The following is a 21,140-nucleotide window of genomic DNA, read 5'->3' as shown; positions in this document are numbered from 1 at the left end:
CTCTTGAAGCATGTGGGAACAGCAGACTGGGATAAGGGTTGATTGAATATGTCCATAAACACACCAGCCAGCTGGTCTCCGCATGCTCTGAGGATGCGGCTGGGGATGCCGGCTGGGGATGCCATCTGGGCCTGCAGCCTTGCGAGGGTTAACACGTTTAAATGTTTTACTCACGTCGGCTGCAGTGAAGGAGAGTCTGCAGGTTTTGGTTGCGGGCCGTGTCAGTGGCACTGTATTGTCCTCCAAAGCGAGCAAAAAAGTTACTTAGTCTATCTGGGAGAAAGACATCCTGGTCCGCGACGGGGCTGGTTTTCTTTTTGTAATCCGTGATTGACTGTAGACCCTGCCACATACCTCTTGTGTCTGAGCCGTTGACATCAAGCCGAAAGACATCAATGACCGAGCTAAAACAGATGTAGTCAATATGACTATTTGTTCAGCACTTTTGAAATGTAGAGCAACAGAATTCAGACCATGGGCCGTTCTTGGAGTAATCTCCAAGTCCTCCAAGTCAAAACAGTTGGATAAATAAAGGGGGCATATAAGCAGACAAAAACTATTACAATATTTGATGATGACATTTCTCTAAAACGGGCTATAGGCTACATTTGCACCACCAAGGCAGAACAGTTGGCTAAGTTTTGAGGGGGAAAGGAACCAAATTATTAGGGTGAGGCACATGGTCTACTAACAGCTTACTACACAACATACACTTAGTATTATGTTCTTAGCTACAGTATACTGTGCATTCAGAAAGTATTCAGACCACTTCACCTTTTCCACATTTTGTTGTTACAGCCTTATTCTAAAATGTATTAAATAAATACAATATCCCAATGAATCCACACTCAATACCTCATAATGACAATGCAAAAAACAGTTTTTTAGAAATGTTTGATAATTTATTTAAAAAAAAATGGAAAGCAGAAATAAATTATTTTCATTGCCCTTTGCTATGAGACTCAAAATTGAGTTCAGGTGCAACCTGTTTCCATTTATTATCCTTGAGATGTTTCTACAACTTGATTGGAGTCCACCTGTGGTAAATTCAATTGATTGGACATGATTTGGAAAGGCACACACGTGTCTATATCAGGTCCCAGAGTTGACAGTGCATGTCAGAATAAAAACCAAGCCATGAGGTTGAAGCAATTTTCCATAGAGCTCCAAGACAGCATTGTGTCAAGGCACAGATCTGGGGAAGGGTACCAAATAATTTCTGCAGCATTGAAGGTCCAAGAACACTGTGGATTCCTTCATTCTTAAATGGAAGAAGTTTGGAACCACCAAGACTCTTCCTTGAGCTGGCCAGCCGGCCTAACTGAGCAATCGGGGGAAAAGGGCCTTGGTAAGGGAGGTGACCAAGAACCTGATGGTCACTCTGACAGAGTTCCTCTGTGGAGATGGGCGAACCTTCCAGAAAGACGACAATCTCTGCAGAACTCCACCAATCAGGCTTTTATGGTAGATTGGCCAGACGGAAACCACTCCTCAGTAAAAGGCACATGACAGCCCGCTTGGAGTTTGCCAAAAGGCACCTAAAGGACTCTCAGACCATGAGAAATAACATTCTCTGCTCTGATGAAACCAAGATTGAACTCTTTGGCCTGAATGCCAAGCGTCATGTCTGGAAGAAATATTGCACCGCTCATCACATGGCCAATACCATCCCTACGGTGAAGCATGGTGGTGGCAGCATAATGTTGTAGGGATGTTTTTCAGCGGCAGGGACTGGGAGACTAGTCAGGCTTGACGGAAAGATGAACAGAGTAAAGTACAGAGAGATCCTTGATTCAAAAACCTGCTCCAGAGTGCTCAGGACCTCATAATGGTGTGAAGGTTCACCTTCCAACAGGACAATGACTCTAAGCACACAGCCAAGACAATGCAGGAGTGGCTTCGGACAACTCTCTGAATGTCCTTGAGTGGCCCAACCAGAGCCCGGGCTTGAACTTGATCAAACATCTCTGGAGAGACCTGAAAATAGTTGTGCAGCGACGCTCCCCATCCAACCTGACAGAGCTTGAGAGGATATGCAGAGAAGAATAGGAGAAACTTCCCAAATACAGGTGTACCAAGCTTGTAGCGTCATACCCAAGAAGACTCGAGGCTGTAATCACTGCCAAAGGTGCTTCAACAAAGTACTGAGTAAACGGTAAGTAAATGTTGTATATCCCATGTTTTATTTTAAATACATTTGCTAAAATGTCTAAAAACCTATTTTGGCGTTTTCTTTATGGGGTGTTGTGTGTAGTTTGATGAGGGGGAAAAAACACATTTTTAAATGTGGAAAAAGTGAAGGGGTCTGAATACTTTCCAAATGCACTGCATCTCCCTTAGTATGATTTTCTTAGCTACAGTTTACATATCTCCCTGGCATATTACATCATTCATGCAGCAGCATACAATACATTTTTTGACTGACCTTGTTTTGTACTGCTCACTTGAACAGGAAGGTTGCGTTGGATCCTTGTTGTGGGCAAATTTGGTCATCAAACTTTGTCGTCAAAGTCTGGCATTCTATGGATTCATGTTGCTTTCAAGACAACCGGGAACTCAGGAAAAAATCAAGGTTTAATCATGATGTCAGTGATCTTCAGGTCTGTGCTCTAGAAAGAGACCAGAGTTCCTGAATTGGAATTCCAAGTTAGATTACCGTTCAAAACGTTTTTTTCCCAGTTGGAGCTAGTTTCATCCCGAGTTCCCAGGTGTCTTGAACTCACTGAAGTCTGAGATTTCCCAGTTCCGAATTCCCAGCAGAAGTCATGCTGGATTGCCAGCATGGAGAATCTATTCAAACCTTTCTGGCCCGTGGTGTTGTATGTGAATGTTTTTCCTTTGAAGCGTGGAAAAGAGACCCAGACTTGGACCACACACCCTCTCCACTGAATAGTAGGCTACTGTTTGCTTTGCAGTGCTTGCAGTTAGCCACTGATTCCTTCCAAACTCATTGTTAAATTTGCGATTTCCAACTTGTGTTATGTTTATGACCGATGAGCACTGATGTATCTATAATTTCTCTTTATATGACAACACAGATTAAAGATTCCTTTGTCCATTTTGACAACAAGCAGGTTTCAACTTGCTATTTGCATTTGGGGATTGAGCCAACAGAATGGGTCATATGGACACTGAAATACATTGAGACATTATTTTACTGTAACAGAGGAGAAGTTAACCTTTCTAACCATACCCTTTTTATGTCTCAACTCCGAACATTGACGGAGAGCAGACCCTACTTAAACTGTAGTATCAATTAACATTATTTCTGGGAAATGAATGCTCCGTTTCTGTTGTGCGCGGCATTGCGGCACCACGTGCTTGTAGCAGAATTGTATGTGCTAGCTGTCTAGTCTGTTTTATAAATGTGTGATGAGCATAAAAAGACGCATTTATAAAAAACAAATTGGCAACTCCTCATTCTAAGAAAAATCATCTTCTTATCCAGGTAGACCACTTGATTTCAATATCTAAACAAAAGTGAACAGCATGCTGGTCAAACTGTTGGAGACAGACAGGAGAGTTTGTTCATGAAAGTTAAAAGGATTGGCCTCCCGTCAATGGGACAGTTGTAAATCATTCAGCGCTTTATGTCAACATAGCAGATTTTAAAGTAACAACAAATGTCGGTACATAGAAGTGTCTTATATCGGCTGAAAGCTTAAATTCTTGTTAATCTAACAGCACTGTCTATTTTCCAGTAGCTATTATTGCGGGAAAAATGCCATGCTGTTGTTTGAGGAGAGCTCCTAACAACAAAACACTTTTTTCACCGCAATAGGTTTGATAAATTCACCTCTGAAGGTGAAATGTGAATTTACATTCTGAAATCTGATTTATCATCCAAAGGTTCCCAGAGATAACATGACGTGTCGTTTTGTTAGATAAAATCATTTTTCATACCCTAAAAAGGTCCATATAGCATGCACAATCGATTTTGTATTTCCACTCATTCAATTTGCAAAGAAAATAATCTGAAAATCTCACCCTAAACGTTGTTTCAACGAGTCAAATCGCGTTCATATCTATTCCTCAGAGATGCTAGAAGGTAACAAGACTTCACTATTTCATCAGGGGTGTAGTATATCCTATGGGACACCATATTTGGTCAGAGAGCCATGCCTTCATGGCATGCCGATGACGTGGCGGCCATCTATTTATTTTTTATTTATTTTTTTAACCCTTTTTCTCCCCAATATCGTGGTATCCAATTGTTGTAGTAGCTACTATCTTGTCTCATCGCTACAACTCCTGTACGGGCTCGGGAGAGACGAAGGTTGAAAGTCATGCGTCCTCCGATACACAACCCAACCAGCTGCACTGCTTCTTAACACAGCGCGCATCCAACCCGGAAGCCAGCCGCACCAATGTGTCGGAGGCTACACCGTGCACCTGGCAACCTTGGTTAGCGCGCACTGCGCCCGACCCGCCACAGGAGTCGCTGGTGCGCGATGAGACAAGGACATCCCTACCGACCAAGCCCTCCCTAACCCGGACGACGCTAGGCCAATTGTGCGTCGCCCCACGGACCTCCCGGTCGCGACAGAGCCTGGGCGCGAACCCATGGACTCTGATGGCACAGCTGGCGCTGCAGTACAGCGCCCTTAACCACTGCGCTATCCACTAACCACTATCAGCCTCCGCTCTTCCCTGAGCAAGAGGAAGAGGTCGGCATACCTTTGTCCCAGATGTTTGTCCGCTGCTGTCGTCGTACCTGGAAGAAAGCCCGGTCTGCCCTTCTCAAGACCACCTCCAGGTATTGACGACAAACGGACCATCACCGGACCCTGGCTCCCTGGTGTCGTCTCGGGCAGAAGGTATGGCTGTCCACTTGGGATCTACCGCTCCAGGTGGAGCCCCACAAACGGGGGGGGGGGGGGGAAGTTTATCAGCCCTTTTCCCATCTCCAAGTTCATTAGCCCCTCTGCTGTTCATCTTCTGTTGCCCTGTACCCTCTGTATACATCCCACTTTTCATGTGTCAAAAATCAAACCTATATTTCACAGCCCTTTGTCTCCTGTTTCCAGGCCTTCCCCTTTCCCTTGTTTCATCGACGGCCAACTGGCATACACACTGATGCGTCTCCTGAAGGTTTGACCTCGGACAGGGGATTCTAGTACCTGGTTGACTGGGAGGGTTATGGCCCAGGGGGAGAGGTGCTTGGTCCACGCTAGGGCACTCATCGCTGATTTCCAACACCTGCACCCTGGTCAGGTATGCGCCCAGATAGGACGACCAGGTGGGGGTGGCGGGGGGGGGGGGTTTACTGTCACACCCTGATCTGTTTCACCTGTCTTTGTGCTTGTCTCCACCCCCTCCAGGTGTCTTCTATCTCCCCTCATTATCCCCTGTGTATTTACAGTGGCTAGAAGATGAATGTGAACCCTTCAGAATTATTGGGATTTCTTCATAAATTGGTCATACATTTGATCTTCGTCTAGGTCACAACAATAGACAAACACAGTCTGCTTAAACTAATAACTTACAAACAATTATACATTTTCATGTCTTTATTGAACACACCGTATAAACATTCACAGTGCAGGGTGGGTAAAGTATGTGAACCCTTGGATTTAAAAACTGGTTGACCCTCCTTTGGCAGCAATAAACTCAACATTTTTTGTAGTTGTGGATCAGACTTGCACAACGGTCAGGAGGAATTTTGGACCATTCATCTTTACAAAACTGTTTCAGTTCAGCAATATTCTTAGGATGTCTGGTGTGAAACACTCTCGAGGTCATGCCACAGCATTTTAAAATTGGGTTGAGGTCAGGACTGGACCACTCCACAAGACATATTTTCTTCTGTTGAAGCCATTCTGATGTTGATTTACTTCTGTGTTTTCAGTCGTTGTCCTGTTGTTTTGGGTTGTCGTCCTCAACAGAAGTTGACCCAACTTTTATTGAGCTTCAATTGGTGGACAGATAGCCTTACGTTCTCCTGCAAAATGTCTTGATAAACTTGGGAATTAATTGTTCTGTCGATGATAGCAAGCTATCTAGGCCCTGAGGCAACAAAGCAACCCAAACCATGATACTCTCTCCACCATACTTTTCTGTTGGGATGAGATTTTGATGTTGGTGTGCTGTGCCTTTTTTTCTCCACACATCATGTTATGTGTTCCTTCCAAACAACTCAACTTTAGCTTAATATGTTCACAGAATAGTTTGCCAGAAGCGCTGTGGAACATCCAGGTGCTCTTTTGTGAACTTCAGATGTGCAGCAATGTTTTTTTGGACAGCAGTGGCTTCTTCGGTGGTGTCCTCCCGTGAATACCATTCTTGTTAAGTGTTTTATGTTTTACGGCATTATCGGACTAATCAACAGGGATGTTAGCAAGTTCCAGAGATTTCTGTAAGTCTTTAGCTGACACTCTAGGATTCTTCTTGACCTCATTGAGCATTATGCACTGTGCTCTTGCAGTCATCTTTGCAGGACGAGCACTCCTAGGGAGAGTAGCAACAGTGCTGAACTTTCTCCAGTTATAGATAATTTGTCTTACCGTGGACTGATGAACATCAAGGCTTTTAGAGATACTTTTGTAACCCTTTCCAGCTTTATGCAAGTCAACCATTCTTAATCTTAGGTCTTCAGAGATCTCTTTTGTTTGAGGCATGGTTCACATCAGGCAATGCATATTTATGCAGGTAATTCCAAAGGGTTCACATACTTTTTATTGCTACCGTCTACCTGTGTTCTCCGTTTGTCTGTTGCCAGTTCATTTGGTTCATCAAGCCTATCAGCGTGTTTCCCCTTGCTCCTGTCTGTTTCTAGTTCCTGTTTTCTTGTTTTGACCATTCTGCCTGCCCTGACCCTGCCTGCTGTTCTGTACCATGTCACACCACCCTGGATTATTGACCTCTGCCTACCCTGAGCCTACCTACCGCCCTGTACCTTGTCCCACCACCTTGGATTATTGACCTCTGCCTGCCCTGGCCCTGAGTCTACCTGCCGTTCTGTACCTGAGACTGCCTGCCGTTCTGTACCTTTTGGACTCTGATCTGGATTAACAAACTCTGCCTGCCCTTGACCTGTCGTTTTGCCTACCCTCTGTTCTAGTAATAAAAGTGTGTTACTTTGACACTGTCTGCATCTAGGTCTTCCCTAAAACGGGATAATAAGTTTTCAAAAATGAAGATATGGCTTAAAAATCATATCTATCACCCAACCATAGTTACCAACCCTTTAGCGCCTTCTACGACCAGTTGGTGAAAATACTGATTCAAAGCTCTAACATACACACACTGCTCAAAGAGTTTGAATGTTTAATAATAATAATTAATTGAACTGATAGAGCTTTTCCTTAAAGACAGAATCTCAAATAGCTTGTTAATCAAAATATACAACAAGAAGTCATTTAAAAAGAAATATAAGCTACAACAGTAGATCAAGTCTGTTTGCTTCTTGAAGCCTCCAGGAGATGGGCAGCCACGGGCATGACAGGATGTGGATGCTCACAAAATGGCACTGGAGGGTTCTGGAATAATTGGCTCCTGACCAATTGAGCAATTTCTGGTATTTCTCTGTGCTGATGTTAACTTATTGTGTTTCCTATGACTGAAAAGAGCGTCTGGACATCAGAACAGCAAGCATTAACCTCAATTTGAATGAGGACTTCGGAGGCGAAAAACATATTGATTATCCGGGACCAGGTGCAAAACTCCGACACTCGAAGAAGGAGATGACGCTATAGAAACCGGCGTGCTGTATACCTGACGAGACTATGTCGGAGAGTGGATAAATCGACACTACCCTACGTTCTACATGCGAATGTGCAATCACTGGAGAAATGGATGAGCTCTGTTGAAGACTATCCTATCAACGTGATCTGAACAACTGTAATATCCTGAAGAAGGACATGGTAAAGAAATCTAAATGGTTTTTCTATACATCGCTAGGATAGATAGGTGGCATCGGGGAAACTCAAGGGAAGAGGGGGTGTGTGTGTGTCTCTTTTTTAACAGCTGGTGTGTCACGATCGTCGTATGGAGTAGACCAAAGCGCAGCGTGGTTAGAATACATTCTTCTTTATTTAATAAAGAACACGAAGAACACTTAAGCAAAAACAACAAAACTATAAAGACGAACGTGACCGCTATATAAACACTGTGCTAACATACAACTAGACATAGACAATAACCCACAAAATACCCACAGAAGATGGCTGCCTAAATATGGTTCCCAATCAGAGACAACGATAAACACCTGCCTCTAATTGAGAACCAATCTAGGCAACCATAGACCAAACACCTAGATGAAAACAACCCCATAACATAAATCTACAAAAACCCACACTATACAATATATTTATTAAACATAAGAATGAGTTTCTCACAACCCGGCTCGTGGGAAGTGACAGAGCTCTTATAGATAGGACCAGGGCACAAATGATAATCAATAATTTTGCTCTTTATTTAGCCATCTTACATATAAAACCTTCTTTGTTCATAAAAAAATGTGAATAACTCTCCACAGGTTAATGAGAAGGGTGTGCTTGAAAGGATGCACATAACTCTTCAGTGTTGGGTTGTATTGGAGAGTCTCAGTCTTAAATAATTTTCCACACAGTCTGTGCCTGTATTTAGTTTTCATGCTAGTGAGGGCCGAGAATCCACTCTCACATAGATACGTGGTTGCAAAGGCCATCAGTGTCTTAACAGCACAGTTTTCCAAGGCAAGAAACTGAGCGCAGCCCAATTCAGAAATCTGTCTGTGGCTTCTGATTAAATAAATTGTTCACAGAACCGCTTGTTGCAATTTCGATGAGGCTCTCTTGTTCAGATATCGGTAAGTGGACTGGAGGCCGGGCATGAAAGGAATAACGAATCCAGTTGTTTGTGTCGTCCATTTCTTTAAAGTACCTGCATAATTGCACACCCAGCTCACTCAGGTGTGTCGCTATATCACATTTGACATTGTCCGTAAGCTTGAATTCATTTGCACACAAAAAATTATGGAAAGACCTGTGTGTTGTCCTTATTAATGTAGACAGAATAGAGCTCCAACTTCTTAATCATAGCCTCAATTGTGTCCCCCACATTGAATATAGATTCAGAGAGTCCCTGTAATCCTAGATTCAGATCATTCAGGTGAGAAAAAACATTACCCAGATAGGCCAGTCGTGTCGGAAATTCGTCATTATAGTGAAAATTATGGTCAGTAAAGAAAACTTTAAGCTCGTCTCTCAATTTTAAAAGAAATGTGTCAATAACCAGCACCCTTCTGTATGTTGTAAAAGCGTTACATGGTCACTGCCCATATCAGTGCATAGTGCAGAAAATACACGAGTTCAGGGGCCTTCCTTTAACAAAGTTAACCATGGTGGTGTCCAAAACATCTTTCAAGCTGTCAGGAATTCCCTTGGCAGCAAGAGCCTCTCGGTGGATGCTGCACTGTACCCAAGTGGCATTGGGAGCAACTGCTAGTATGGGGCTTGCCTGTCCTAGCCACTCGGTAGCTCACCATATCTGTCACTTCTAGCCTTTTATACATGTCTTACTACTCGAAAGTCATTTTTATTCTCGCTCAAAAAACTCCTGTGGCTTATTTTTCAAATTGTCATGTTTAGTTTCTAAATGTCTGCACAAGAGTGAAGGTTTCCTGTGAGAGAGTAACGGTTAATGTGATTGGATGTTAATTATTTGACTAGGCAACCAGTATTTCACATTGTGTCGTTATTTCACTGAACACAAGATGGTTTAATTTTGGCAGTGAAACGAGGCTACTTAGGCGAGAAAAAAAATCTCACCCAAATGTTTAGGCCGAAAATATAAAATGGTCTGTTTGAAAATGTGAAGAAAAAAAACAAAACATCAAATAAAATGTGAATCACATTTTTATTTGGCGTTCACCCAACGGCATTGCACACACCCCTGATTACAGAGCATGATCATTACACACGTGCACCTTGTGCTGGGGACAATAAAAGGGACACTTTAAAATGTACAGTTGTCACACAACACAATGCCACAGATGTTTTCGAGTTTTGATGGAGTGTCCAATTGGCATGCTGACTGAGTGAATGTCCACCAGAGCTGTTGCCAGATAATTTAATGTTCATTTTTCTACCATAAGCAGCCTCCAACATCATTTTAGAGAATTGGGCAGATGGCTCAAGTTTTAAGGGAGAGTGTAATTGGCATGCTGACTGCAGGAATGTCCACTAGAGCTGTTGCCAGAGGATTGACAAATCAAGAATCTGTAGAAAGAACTGAAAACTGCTGTTCACAAATGCTCTCCATCCAACCTCACTGAGCTCGAGCTGTTTTGCAAGGAGGAATGGGAAAAAATGTCAGTCTCTCGATGTGCAAAACTGATAGAGACATACCCCAAGCGACTTACAGCTGTAATCGCAGCAAAAGATGGCGCTACAAAGTATTAACTTAAGGAGGCTGAATAATTTTGCACGCCCAATTTTTCAGTTTTTGATTTGTTAAAAAAGTTTGAAACATCCAATAAATGTCGTTCCACTTCATGATTGTGTCCCACTTGTTGCTGATTCTTCACAAAAAAATACAGTTTTATATCTGTATGTTTGAAGCCTGAAATGTGGCAAAAGGTCGCAAAGTTCAAGGGGGCCGAATACTTTCGCAAGGCACTGTATTTACTGTTTTATTCACGTTTTCAAGTACTGGTGACAAATAATGCATTCTGATTCTTGCATAGATTGTAATGGACACATATGTGTTTAAAATAGCTAATCCTTAGCTATAATTTTTGCCAGCTTCAGTATGTGTGGCGCCATGTTAGTTGAGATCATACAATGCATTCTGATTGTCACGTAAGCTTCTGTCAGACCAAAGATGTTATAACAAAACGAGGTGAAGGTTCACTCGACTGACTTATGGCGCTTTCAAGACAAATTGGAACTCAGAAAAATATGAGGTCAAATCATGATGTCAGTGATCTTCAAGTCAGACAGTCGGAGCTCTAGAAAGAGGCCCCAGAGAGTTCTTGAGTTGGAATTCCGAGTTGGATGACTATTCAAAACGACGGACCTCGTTTTTTTTCCAGAGTTCCCAGTCATCTTGAATGCACTGAAGTCGGAAGTCAGAGATTTCTGAGTTCCCACTTCCAAGATCCCAGTAGTTTTGAACTTGGCATCAGATTGTAACTGGTACCTCAGGGTTGCCTGTTGTATTTTTATTTAGCTCATGAACTTCTTTAGTGTTTGCCCCCCATGTGTTGATAAATCCCCCATCATAAAGATTTTAGCCGCATCTCTTTTCAAAACAACATTACATTAGTCCCTTGTACTCACCAGAGATTGTAAACAAGTCTAGCTGTTTGGTCGCTAAACTAATGTTGTGTTTTGTCAGCGCAACCAGTTATTTAGAATGGTTTTTGGAAGGAGTTTGGCTGTGTGATGTCCTCCGTGTGATGCTTTGATGATTAAGTTTGCATTCCTATAGAAGGTGAAATTGAGGAATAAAGTTGTGGAGATATTTATTTCTCATCAGTACAAAACTTGCTTTTCAGACAACAATACTGTTTAGATGCGATCCGATGCGACTGTTCCAATTACATATTTGCGATGGTACGCTGCAGGGACCATTCAGCAATGGTCACAAATGTGTGATCATACACATGAAATGGTTAAGTTTACAGACGACATGATGGTGGTAGGCCTGATCACTGACGACGATGAGAGCATACAGGGAGGAGGTCAGAGACATGGTTAAGTTTACAGACGAGATGATGGTGGTAGGCCTGATCACTGACGAAGATGAGAGCATACAGGGAGGAGGTCAGAGACCTGGCAGTTTGTTGCCAGGACAACAACCTCTCCTCAACGTCAGCAATATTTGCCCATTATTTTATTTTCTCTTTGTATATTTATTCTTCGTTTTATTATTTTTCTAATTCTTTTTTTTCTCTGCATTGTTTGGAAGGGCTTGTAAGTAAGCATTTCACCTGTTGTTTGCAAAGCATGTGTCACGACTTCCCCTGGAGTCGGTCCCTCTCCTTGTTCGAGCGGCATTCGGCGGTCGACGCCACCGTCCTTCTAGTCATCACCGATCCACTTTTCATTTTCCATTTGTTTTGTCTTTGTTTTCTACACACCTGGTTTCAATTCCTCCATTACATGTTCCTTATTTAACCCTCTGGTTTCCCTCATTTTTATGGGCGTGTTTTATGGTTCAGGCTGTTACTGACGGCTGGGTATTTTGTTGCCGGGTTTTGTTAATACGCCTGTTTGTCGTGGTACCGGTATTTTTCCAGTACCATAGTATTGTGTTTATACTGGTGTTATCTTGTATTAAATACCTTGTCCACGCATCTCATCTCTCCTGCACCTGACTCCTTTCACCAGTTAACTACAGCCTTGACAGCATGTGTCAAATAATATTTAATTTATTGAGATGGTCAGCGGTGGTGGTGGTCAGGTCAGCATGTCTAAAGGCAGGAAGGTAGGCGACCAAACGGCTCCAGGGCGTCTCCACCATCTGCAGATTCTTTGTGTTGGGACTGTGATGAAGTTTGAGCTCCCCACAGAATACAGCCTATTCCTTACTTCAGAAGTATCCTCCTAAGCAATGAAAAAGCTGGCCCACTGCCAGTTCTGGATGCATAAGCCTCCTCTTGGTCACCGTTGGTGAAAAATAACCCAAAGTCAGTAGTAATGTATTTCTAATTAAAACAGACACCGGCTAGCTAGCATTAGCCGGCTTGTTGACAACACTGATTTTCAGCTATTTACGGGCAGGAATGATATCAAGATTTGATCAACACAAATGTAACTATTGAAAATAAAAACGTCTAAATATGATTACATATGAACAGGATTTGCATGAGTTCTTGCCTAGGCTGCCACTAGGCTCTATGGCAGCGGTAGGACTCTAATCTAGGACAAGCATGCTGAATTTATACAGTACACGTATCTACAGTGCAGTTCAATACAGATCATTAGCATATACATAGCCAACAATGGTTATTTCATCAATGCATACCTTCCCTGGAAAAAACATACACATACACACAGGTAGTAAGTCAGTGGGTAGTGGTTAGAGCTTGAGGACAGTCAATCCATCTCTCTGTGGTTTGAGGTCACGGCAGGGGAGCACGGTATCGATCTACACACTACATGTGACCATTACAATGAACTGGAGTCCACTCTACTTACATCACTTGCAGACCAGTGTGTGGGTAGATACAATGGAGCTTTGCTGTCCATGCAAGTTACAGTCCTTCCACCAGTTTACATTAAAACAAGTATTGAGAATCAACTAAATTCGTTAGAGACCTGTGATTTTTAGTTGAAGCTGATGATTAGACCAAGGAGCTCACTGATTCCCCCATCCCAGCTATCACCCTGCAGGACTCTGCAGGCTATTGCTGAAGGTACTTCTCTTTAGCGTGCGTGTTTGTCTTTAGACTATAGTGATTACACCTATTTCAGAGATGTGAGTGTTTACTTCGTAATATCAAGACCACAGGAGGTTGGTAGCCCCTTAATTGGAGAGGACGCACTCGTGGTAACGGCTGGTAGCGGAATAGGTGGAATGGTATCAACCACACTAAATACATGGTTTCCATGTGTTTGATGCCATTCCATTCGCTCCATTCCATTCTCATCATTTGCTCCAACCATTTGTCTATGCCCTCATCACCACATTTCTCCTTCATTACATATCTGTTTACCGTCATCCCACTATTCCTTCACCCCTTCATCCTCTTAGTAAGTCACCATCCTGACAGTTCTCTCCAGTCACCCCTTGTTATCACCCTTTAGCTTCATACCAGGAGGACGATAAACAGACAGCCTGAGGCAGTTCTATGATGTTCAGAGGTGAAGGAGCTAGTCAGTCCTGGATATAACTTAGGAGGGAGGGAGAGAGGAGGAAAGGAGAGGAGAAAGTATCTCTGCGTGTGTTATCTGAAGTGTAAATGTGTGACACAGTGGGAGATAATCAATAGTTCTGTTTCCTCTGTACTATCACATTGTACATCTATATGGGCTTATATAAATCACCAGCTGGGACGTTCACTCTCACTGGGAATGCAAGTCCTCTCCTCCTAACACTGTCTAACACTGTGCCCCCTCGGCCTCATAGACACGGTGCCTGGAGAGACTGAGTGCTAAGGTCAAAGTCTGGCATTTTGTACATTGACCTTTCAACACTTCTCTTTACTCTACTCTGGGGGTACAGATGGGCGATTATTTCCCCTGTTTCTGAGAGCTACAGGGCACATATACAATCTGTGTTCAGGATTGAGGGCCAGTGATTGTGCCTTGAAAAAAGATAGGGTTTTATTTCTAGATTTCCCTTCTTGCCTCCCCTCCCCTGCTCCGCTCTGGGAGATGGTCTAATTTAAGGGGTCCCATAGAGAGAGACCCCTTAAATACCCTGGTCCTACTCCATGAACACATTTGCTGAGAGACATCATTTAGACCACAGTTAGACCTAAGGCAAATCTGCTATGCATTTTGTGCTGTCCACTCTATATTTAGCGTTTTATGATTCATGTATTACAGAAAGCGTGAAATTACTGCAGAATGAAGTTTCGGACGCTCTCAGATTATGTGGCCAAAATGTGGGAGGGGATGTTTTTAGCCCCCAGAATTAGAATGCCCTCTTTTGGAGCAAATTAGTACTGTTCAAAAGTGCTATGGTATTCTACCGTGGGATTTGGATTGGAACAACCGTCCATGGTATTGTCTTTTAAAAAGGGGAATAGCTTGGAGATTTCAAAAGCTTTAGCTGTGATATGGTTAAGTGGAGATGGGGACGCGCTCCAATAGAGTCCAGGTGTTTGACCTGGTAAAAGGTTTGTTTTTGTCTATCCCTTTTCCCCTTGGGCTTTGCTCTTGACTCTGAGTCTCTCTCACCTTTCACCAATGAAACATACAGTGCCTTCAGAAAGTATTCAGACCCTTGACTTTTCCCACATTTTGTGAGGTTACAGCCTTATTCAAAAATGTATTCAATAGTTTTTTCCCCTCAATCTACACACAATACCACATAATGACGAAGCAAAAAGCAGGTTTTTCTACATTTTTTTTGCTAATTCATTCAACTTAAAAAACTTAAATTTCCAATTTATATAAGTATTCAGACCATTTACTCAGTGCTTTGTTTAAGCATCTTAATTGCTCAGTTTGTCTGGACGGTCAGCTCTAGGAAGAGTCTTGGTGGTTCCAAACTTCTTACATTTTAGAATGATGGAGGCCACTGTGTTCTTGGGGACCTTCAATGCTGCAGAATATTTTTTGGTACCCTACCCCAGATCTGTGCCTCGACACAATCCTGTCTCAGAGCTCTACGGACAATTCCTTCAACCTCATGGCTTGGCTTTTTCTCTGATATGCACTGTCAATTGTGGGACCTTAAATAAACAGCTGTGTACCTTTCCAAATCATGTCCAATCTATTTAATTTACCACAGGTGGATTCCAATCAAGTTGTAGAAATATCTCAAGGATGATCCATGGAAACAGGATGCACCTGAGCTCAATTTCGAGTCTCATAGCAAAGGGTCTGAATACTTACGTAAATAAGGTTATTCTGTCTTTATTTGCAATAAATTTGCAACATTTTCAAAAAAATAATTGTTTTGTCATTGTGTGGTACTGTGTGTAGATTTATTTTAATCCATTTTAGAATAAGGCTGTAACGTAACAACGTGAAAAAAGTCAACGGGTTCTGAATACTTTCAGAAGGCCCTGTATGCAGTTTAGTACTCTCCAGTGAACATCAGAGGTATTTCAAACCTCCTCTAGATAGAAGACTGCAATTCAAGTGAAGCATCTTTAACTTCTCTGTATTTCCACCGTCTCTTCCTTTCTCTTTCATTGTCTCCTTCCTCTCCCTCCATTCATGTGGTCACTCTCCTCTCCTCCTCTAATCCCCTCCTCCCATCTCCTTCCCTCATCCCTCTCCCCTCTAGGTGATAATATATTGTATTGAGAACGACGGTAGCACTTAATACAACATCACTTACTGAGGAAGTCGAGATGGGGGAGATGGCCTGGCTCCAATCTGATCAAATATATATAAATATAGACAGACAGATGGCCAAGGAGATATATACTCTATCCTGCTGAATCATAGGAAAGGTACAGAGAGAGTGCTATGGCACACACAAGTATACAACTGAGACTGCGTCATAAGAGACCAGGAAACACACATTGGAGACAACTTTTTAAAACTAAATTAAACACCTGATTTCCCATAAAGAGCACTAATTCTGAGCTTTTGTCAAATGTACTGCACTAGAAAGTATAGGGTGTCATCAATTTGTATAGGGTGTCCTCATAGGGTGTCATCATTAAATTTGACTGCACATATCCCCTTGGGCTTTGCCCTTGACTGAGTCTCTCTCACCCTTCACCAATGACACGTCTGATGTGTCGTTTACTGCTCTGCAGTGAATATCAGAGGTCATTCAAACCTTCTTCTCTGGATAGAAGACACTAATCAAATCAAATGTATTTGTCACATACACATGGTTAGCAGATGTTAATGCGAGTGTGGCGAAATGCTTGTGAGCAGAGAGTGACCTGCAAATGAAACCATAAGCTCTGATGTCAGTTATAGTGTTGTGTCAATGAAGGTGGGGACAGTAGTTAATCATGTGTGGCTGGTCTTAAAGGCTCAGTGCAGTCAAAAATGTGTTTATTTTTATTTTTTATAGATTTCCACACTATGAGGTTGGAATATTATTGTGAAAATTATGATAATGCCCTTTCAGTGTAAGACATGTTCAAAAGACTGCCTGAAATCTCAGCCTATTTTGGTGCGATAAATAAGTTAATTGACCAATAAGAAAGAGTTCCAAACCTCTCTGCCAATAATAGCACGTTCTGTTTTCCCTTCCCTACTCAGACCACTCCCAGACAGTCCGAGCAAAATTCTTGCTTGAGAAATTGCCATTTGCTAAGAAGCTATTATGGTACTTAATTGTTGCCCCTAAATGACTTGAAATTGAGATAAACATTGGATCCTTAATGAAGAGGTGTATATCCTGTATAGTACTGTGTATATCCTGTATAGTACTGTGTATATCCTGTATAGTAGTGGGTATATCCTGTATATTACTGTGGATCCCATTCCCTAGCCAGGAGGTTCACTTTATTGAACAGAGGCCAGTTTAGTTCACTGTGAAAGGGTGCTGGCTGATGAAAGCACTTTGTCTGGAACACTTTCAAAGGGACTGGAATAGATTGGGTATATGGTTGGTGCTGGTAATAAACCACTAAAACCTGTAGTCTCCCAACATTCCTCAGTTATTCACCAAATCATTATCCGTCCCTCCCACTATCTATCGCTCTACTCCTCCTTCTCTCTCCATCTTTCTCTCTCTTCGCCCATAACCAGTCGATTTACAGTTTACTGACAGGACTCTCCACTCTCCTTCCTCTTCTTCTCTCTCCCTGCTAAGTTTACTGGGAAGGCCCACTCAATGCTTCTCCTCCTGTTCTCTCCCTTCTGTCTCCTCCTCTCACCCCCTCTCTTTCTCCTGTTCTCTCCCCCTGCTAAGTTTACTGGGAAGGCCCGCTCAATGCTTCTCCTCCTGTTCTCTCCCTTCTGTCTCCTCCTCTCACCCCCTCTCTCTCACCCTCTCTTTCTGCTGTTCTCTCCCTTCTGTCTCCTCCTCTCACCCCCTCTCTCTCACCCTCTCTTTCTGCTGTTCTCTCCCTTCTGTCTCCTCCTCTCACCCCCTCTCTCTCACCCTCTCTTTCTCCTGTTCTCTCCTCCTCCCACCCCCTCTCTCTCTCACCCTCTCTTTCTGCTGTTCTCCTCTGCTGTAATCTCTGATATTCAACCCCACAGACAAACAACATAGGACAGCAGAGAGAGGGACCACATAATCGACAGAGATGGGAAAGCAGAGGATGGGGGAGAGAGGGGAGAGAGGAGAAAGCAGAAGCAGATAGGAAAGACATCACTGCTCTCTTTTTTTTGTTTCTCCTTAATGTTTCTCTGAACTCTGTATCACCTCTGCTCTACGGAACAGTCTCTGGCTTGTCAGCTGTGAGCAGATTTACACCAGAATTGTCCAGAATTGTCAAAACTCAAAACACTGTCTCTCTGTCACTATGAAACACAGAACTAAATAGAGACTGGGGAGAGAGAGAGGGGCAGGAGAGAAAGGGCAGGGTTACAGTAAGTTATAGAACTGTAGTAGTAGTCACATTGATATTGAAGAGTTTTTGTTCAATTAATCCTGGATTTGAGTTTAATATTTTTAAACCATATTTTATTTTCCGTAAGTGATCTCTTATTATATATACAGTATGTTTTATGACTACTATGACATGGCCACATACAACTGAGAGTGTTTTTAACTGAATGGTTTGGGGGATTTTATTCAACAAGCTCTCGGTCTCACGTCAGAATTAGAAGTGCATCTATGTTTCTCAAACATCTAATAAACTAAACTGTCTGTCTGTCTGCAGCTGCGTCCAGCTTCAGCTTCTGCCGTGCATCCCTGGAGCAAACCGTTTCTGCAGAGGAGCTAAGCTACCAACTGCCTCGCCGGCCAGGGTCTAGTCTCACCTGGCACGATGGGAGGGGACAGATGAACACGTATACACGCGCCGTCAAACTACTGCAGCAACCTGGCTCAAAGGGCATACAGGTATAGTGGGCATAGTTTGGCTTTGGAAAGTTTTCAAACCCCATGACTTTTTCTACATTTTGTTATGTTGCAGCCTTATTCTAAAATGGATTAAATAAAATAAAAAGTCCTCAGCAATCTACAAACAATACCCCATAATGACAAATACAGAAATACCTTATTAACATAAGTATTCAGACCCTTTGCTACGAGACTCAAAATGGAGCTCAGGTGCATCCTGTTTCCATTGATCATCCTTGAGATGTTTCTACAACTAAATTGGAGTCCACCTGTGGTAAATTCAATTTATTGGACATGATTTGGAAAGGCACACACCTGTCTATATAAGGTCTTATAGTTGACAGTGCATGTCAGAGCAAAACCCAAGAAATTAGGTCGAAGGAATTGTTTGTAGCGCACCGAGACAGGACTGTGTCAAGGCACAGATCTGGGGGAAGAGCACCAAAAAATGTATGCAGCATTGAAGGTCCAAGAACACATTGGCCTCCATCATTCTTAAATGGAAGAAGTTTGGAACCACCAAGACTCTTCCAAGAGCTGCCAGCCCGGCCAAACTGAGCAATCGGGGGAGAAGGGCCCTGATCAGAAAGGTGACCAAGAACCAGATGGTCACTGTGACAGAGCTCCAGAGTTCCTGTGTGGATATGGGAGAACCTTCCAAAAGGACAAACATCTCTGAAGCACTCCACCAATCAGGCTTTTATGGTAGAGTGGCCAGACGGAAGCCACTCCTCAGTAAATGGCACATGACAGCCCACTTGGAGTTTGCTAAAAGGCACCTAAAGACTCTCCGACCATGAGAAACAAGATTCTCTGGTCTGATGAAACCAAGATTGAACTTTTTGGCATGAATGCCAAGCATCGCATCAGGAGGAAACCTGGCACCATCCCATGCTGTGGTGGTGTTTTTCAGCGCCAGGGTCTGGTCAGGATCGAGGAAAAGATGAATGGAGCAAAGTACAGAGAGATCCTTGTTAAAAACCTGCTCCAGAGCACTCAGGACCTCAGACTGGGGCTAAGGTTCACCTTCCAACAGGACAATGACCCTAAGCACACAGTTAAGACAATGCAGGAGTGGCTTCTGGACAAGTTTCTAAATGTCCTTGAGTGGCCCAGACAGAGCCCGGACTTGAATCCGATCTAACATCTCTGGAGAGACCTGAAAATAGCTGTGCAGCAACGCTCCCCATCCAACCTGACAGAGCTTGAGAGGATCTGGAGAGAAGAATGGAAGAAACTCCCCACATACAGGTGTGCCAAGCTTGACGCGTCATACCCAAGATGACTCAATGCTGTAATCACTGACAAAGGTGCTTCAACAAAGTACTGAGTAAAGGGTCTGAATACTTATGTAAATGTGATATAAAAAGATGTAAAATAACTTTTTGCTTCGTCTTTATGGGATATTGTGTGTATATTGATGAGAGGAAAAAACAAATCCATTTTAGAATAAGGCGTAACAAATGTGGAAAAAATCAAGGGGTCTAAATACTTCCAAAGGCACTATGTAAAGACAAGATAAAATCAATAATAGTGTGATAGGTGAGAGAGCCTATCACTTGTGATTTATATATTATCTCTTGTGAATTGCAAACTGTGCGTGCTTTATTTGTGACTTTTTCAAATCACCTCACGTAGCCCATAGGCCTATATGTTTTGATAAGGTTAGTATCACAACTAAAGTGACCAAATAACTAATGAAGCACATTAATCCGCTTTAAAAAGGGGTGTAAAGCCTAACTTGTATACACACGCAGCGCTTGAGTTTCAAGTTTGGGGAAGATAATTTTCAACATAAAAATGCACCTTTATAATAAAATCATTACCTGCATAATCCCAGTTGTGGTCACTTTCGAGAATGGTGTTGTCCTGCTAATGGAACATACATGCTTACTACAGTGTTCACATTGCTGAGCGTATAATGTGAAGAAATAGCCTAATAGTTTATCAAAATGTTAAGCAAAACATTCTCATCTGTTGTGTCAGGCTCATTGCTTCAAACAGGTTTTTCCATGGTAGTGGTTGTATTCATTTGGGATCTATCGCATCCCACAACTGTCCCAGACTATGTTTAGGAATATTTATTTCTCGCAAAGAGTCAGCTTTTGTACTATGGGGGATAGTAGATTGACATATCCTTATTGCTTTTGCTGTTCGTTAGGCCTACTCATCTTGTTGGCTGAAAAAGTAAATGTGGACAGTTCTTCCAATATCTTCAATATGCACCTCTGAATTGGATAAGGAAGCATGCAGTTGCGTCCCCGACAGACATGTAAGAAAGACCCAATCACATGACTGAGAGCGATGTGAGTGAGAGGTGCTTTGGCACGCAGTCGGGGAGAAGGGTGAATGATTATATTCAGCCCAAAGGCACAACGGGCACTGGCCGCAAAAGGCATGGATTTATTAACCTCTTGAAGCTAGGGGGCACTATTTATGTTTGGAAAAATAACATTCCCAAAGTAAACAGAATATTTCTCAGGACCAGATGCTAGAATATGCATATAATTGACAGATAAGGATAGAAAACACTCTAAAGTTTCCAAAACAGTCAAAAT

The 21,140-nt window shown here is 42.6% G+C and overlaps 1 protein-coding gene across 1 annotated transcript in view; it reads left to right on the top strand.

The window, feature by feature from the left end:
- Positions 1–21,140, top strand: part of LOC110508394 (sterile alpha motif domain-containing protein 10) — a 107,278-nt gene that overhangs the window by 30,710 nt on the left and 55,428 nt on the right. The window contains exon 2 of the mRNA XM_021588899.3: positions 18,401–18,582. Coding sequence (XP_021444574.2) covers positions 18,401–18,582 — 182 coding nt within the window. The remainder of the gene's footprint in view (positions 1–18,400; positions 18,583–21,140) is intronic.

This window comes from Oncorhynchus mykiss, chromosome 28 (assembly GCF_057628025.1).
Source record: "Oncorhynchus mykiss isolate SJ-2025 chromosome 28, ASM5762802v1, whole genome shotgun sequence".
Taxonomy (NCBI): Eukaryota; Metazoa; Chordata; class Actinopteri; order Salmoniformes; family Salmonidae; genus Oncorhynchus; species Oncorhynchus mykiss.
Note: the sequence above shows the minus strand (reverse complement) of the source record. Positions and strands in the feature narration are given on the sequence as shown.